Source organism: Durio zibethinus, chromosome 25 (genome assembly GCF_047325235.1).
Source record: "Durio zibethinus cultivar Kanyao isolate XHJ-2024 chromosome 25, ASM4732523v1, whole genome shotgun sequence".
NCBI lineage: Eukaryota > Viridiplantae > Streptophyta > Magnoliopsida > Malvales > Malvaceae > Durio > Durio zibethinus.
Window position 1 is genome coordinate 5,173,839 of NC_143186.1, and position 3,395 is coordinate 5,177,233.

The following is a 3,395-nucleotide window of genomic DNA, read 5'->3' on the forward strand; positions in this document are numbered from 1 at the left end:
CATCTAACATCAAAGGTGTTTAATGGTTTAATTTCAAAAGTGCAAAGTGAGATCAAATAAGACTTCATTATATCCTAGAGGTGTTTTGATTATCTCCTTTGCATATCATAACAAATAGGGATGAAATAAACTTTAAGGAAAGTGGCACTTTGCAACACGTCTTGAAGCCATTTTCTTTCATTTTGTAGGCTCCATCTTTGGCTTAACACAAAACTTGGAAGGTAATACTGTTACTTTTGCATAAGTGGAAGATCTACAACAACAAGATTGGTTGATTTGCAAGCTTTGTATCTAACAGTATAACAACAAGAGTGATCATTTGATAATACGGGGAAGATTTTCTTTAATTAACATTTAGTGGTGATCAAAGATAGATTAATTTTATTGATTGGGATGTTGACATGCAACTCGTCCTTTCTTAAGATGCCCGCAAAGAAATACCCTGCTGCAAAAACTTTACCTTATCTTGGTATGCTTAATTAGCAAAATTGGTGTGTATTGACCCGTCGTGGCAATGGGCTGTCCGTGTGGGGGGATTCCATATGAGAGGAAGGGGATGTTTGCCTGGGTGATTTATTTACTCCAACTTTATGGGGACATAGAAGCTTAGGCAGCGTCGGGGTTGGGTTGATCTGGCATCATATTTGACTTGTTGCAATCTTGGTGGTTTGAGCTGTTCTCAATAGTTGCTTTCTTATTAGTAGGTGGTTTTTATTGAAATGCTGTTTTAAGAATAGAGTTTGAAATTTTGGGTGGGCGTTTAACAAGATGGTGGGGATTTTTAAATTGTGATCTCTTTCATATTTGTTTTAAGAGAAGATGTTTGAAGCCTTGGTGGCTTTGAAGGAATGATCTCTTGTTTTATCGGGAGTTTCTCTTTTTATTGATTTTCGGTGCAGTAGGAGTATACGTTTGTTCATTTTGATTTGGCCAATTCTATAGGTTCGGAGTTTAAGATTAGTTTTGAGGTGTATTTATTGGTAAGCAGATTATGCTTTTAGGAAGTTCTATGTAGCTGAAGTAGAACTATGTTCCACCTTTTTGTTAAAGCTAGACCTTTTGCTAGGTATACATATCCTTTTGGATTTTTAATAAAATCGATTTTGGCTGAGAAAAAAGAAACCAAAATATCAACATTGGAATAGATATTAAAATTTCCTTATCACACAAGTTGCTCAAGATAAATACACAGAAACACACACTTCCTTTTCATAAATTCAAGTTGCAGTCCAAACTGTGACAGTTATTCGTATTTTACTCAAATTCTTGTATTAATATTCGAGTAAATAGTTATAGCATATCAAATAGAATAATTTGAGTGAAATAGATATTGTGTTATAAATTAACCTAAGAAAGGCAAGAAAAAGGAAAAACAATTTAATCCAGCCCCCTCGCCATTTCACAAGTTCCTTTGCCTCAGTATGTTGAAGCCGAAGCGTCCAGATTTTTCTGCTCCACTATGAGTTCACTGCCATAAAACAGAGAAGATAACTAAGAGGAAAAAGAAATAACAAAGTGTCCCCTGTAGCTTTTTTACCAGAGTTAATAAATCTTACATTGAATTTTGACTTTTATATTTAAAAGGGTTAATATTATGAATGAATCATAAATTATAATGAAATGTTATATACGATAATTGAACTTTAAATATTTTTAATATGATATTTAAATTATAAATCTGTTAATTAATATAATACTTAAAAAATTATTTGTCCATATAACATATGAAACTAGTCATATTAGGTTAAATACCATATTAATTAACAGATTTATAGTTTAGGTATTATTTTAAAAATTTTTATTGTTCAGGTATCATATTAAATATTTTATTATAATTTAAAAGCTGTTCATGATATTAAACTTTTTTTTCAAAAAGTAGCATAAAGAATAACATAGAAAAGAGATTTTGAAGATACAAACCGTAGAGCTTGAGTGAGTTGGGATGCTTTGGTGAAGTCATTGTTTTGCCTAGCGTTTAAGATTTGGAACATAAGGGCAATGCGAATTTGGGTGCTGGCACATTGTTGAATTATAAATCCAGTCTCCTTTTGAAGTTGTTCACATTCTGATTCTATGATTTCGAATTTTTCTTTCAATTGCCTTTGCCCTTGTTTGATTCCTTTTTGATACTCACTTATCTCCTCAATCTTCTTTCTTAGCCTTCCTATGCGCATTTTTAATTTTTTCTGCAATGAAATTAAATAGCATGTAATTAATGAGACATTACAATTTCTCTTTACTTTCATACAAAAATGATAATAATGATATTAAATAGCCAGAACAGTATTTTTATTTAAGTTAGGTGAATAAAAAATTTTGAAAAATTAAGTGATAAAAAAAATTAGTCTACCTTTCTTTTTATGCTATAAAGAAAGAATATCATAGTTTAAATCTAAAATCTCTAACTCCACCATACTAATTTGAGCTAACATCAAAAATACTTTTTTAGTCTATATATTCTATAAATATATCATGCTTGATACCAATCGGAATTGTATCATATCAAGTAAACAAACATATTGAACGGTAGTATGAAGTATATGAAAGCATCGAATTTAATGGTTGGTATTGAATTCTAAAAAATGATATTAAATGGTGAAAAAAAACTAGGCATATGTTTACAACCATGTTAAGAAGACATCAAGCTAAGGTGTAGGAAATGTTTTAAAATATTTTGCCAAGACAATAATAAACCACATTAATAATACCTTATGCCCCCTTTTTGATGATCTTGAAGGCTTTTTCCCAATTGCTAGTGGAGACTTCATCTATCATTAAAGACTTGGCAAAATATATATTCCTTTTTGGTATGTTGGGATATGAGAAAAACTTTCTCGATGGCCTGAAATATATAGAAAAAAACACATAGCAACTCGATCCCTTCGTGGAAAAGTTAAAGAATATTGTTTAAGATTATATTCACACAACTTGTCGGACGGTGCTAGAAGATAGAATTCGAAAGACTGTTGGTTGGTCCAGCCTGCCGATTGATAAATCATCGCTCGTCTTTAGCCTTTGTCCACAATTTACCAAGACTTTTCAGGTTGTAGTTTCTACCCCCGATTCCACTTCGCGAAAGTTAGCCAATTTTTATTCAAAAGTAGAGCTTTTATCTCATTCACATTTGTTTCCTATGATATATTAAAATATCAAGATCAAATTATGATAATGATCCTTATACTTTAATTAAATTTGAAATATAGTCTTTATACTATTTTAATTTGATAATTTTAGTTTAATTGCTAATCCCGTCAAATTTTTAATGTTAAAAATGTTAACGTGGCCATTGGCTTGATAATATAAACGTGGACCTTATTATGTAACATCGGCTTTACTGATATGTTATTGGCTTTACTGAAATGATAATATAGAAAAATAAAATCAGTTATCATCAA

The 3,395-nt window shown here is 30.8% G+C and overlaps 1 protein-coding gene across 1 annotated transcript; it reads right to left on the bottom strand.

The window, feature by feature from the left end:
• Positions 1 to 1,185: 1,185 nt before the first annotated feature.
• Positions 1,186 to 2,841, bottom strand: LOC111276652 (uncharacterized). The gene is made up of 3 exons (XM_022862402.2): positions 2,709 to 2,841; positions 1,921 to 2,186; positions 1,186 to 1,468 (listed from the first exon to the last, which is right to left on the bottom strand). The coding sequence occupies exons 1-3, from the start codon at positions 2,766 to 2,768 to the stop codon at positions 1,417 to 1,419; spliced, it is 378 nt and encodes a 125-aa protein (XP_022718137.1). The 5' UTR covers positions 2,769 to 2,841; the 3' UTR covers positions 1,186 to 1,416.
• Positions 2,842 to 3,395: the final 554 nt, after the last annotated feature.

What these genes read in the sequence shown, in the direction of transcription:
- LOC111276652 (XM_022862402.2), bottom strand. Translation starts at nt 2,768, where the DNA reads ATGAAGTCTCCACTAGCAATTGGGAAAAAGCCTTCAAGATCATCAAAA. An exon ending in CATCAAAAAGGGGGCATAAG is followed by an intron (nt 2,187 to 2,708) that starts GTATTATTAATG and finishes ATTTCATTGCAG; the next exon opens with AAAAAATTAAAAATGCGCAT. An exon ending in CAACTCACTCAAGCTCTACG is followed by an intron (nt 1,469 to 1,920) that starts GTTTGTATCTTC and finishes GTTTTATGGCAG; the next exon opens with TGAACTCATAGTGGAGCAGA.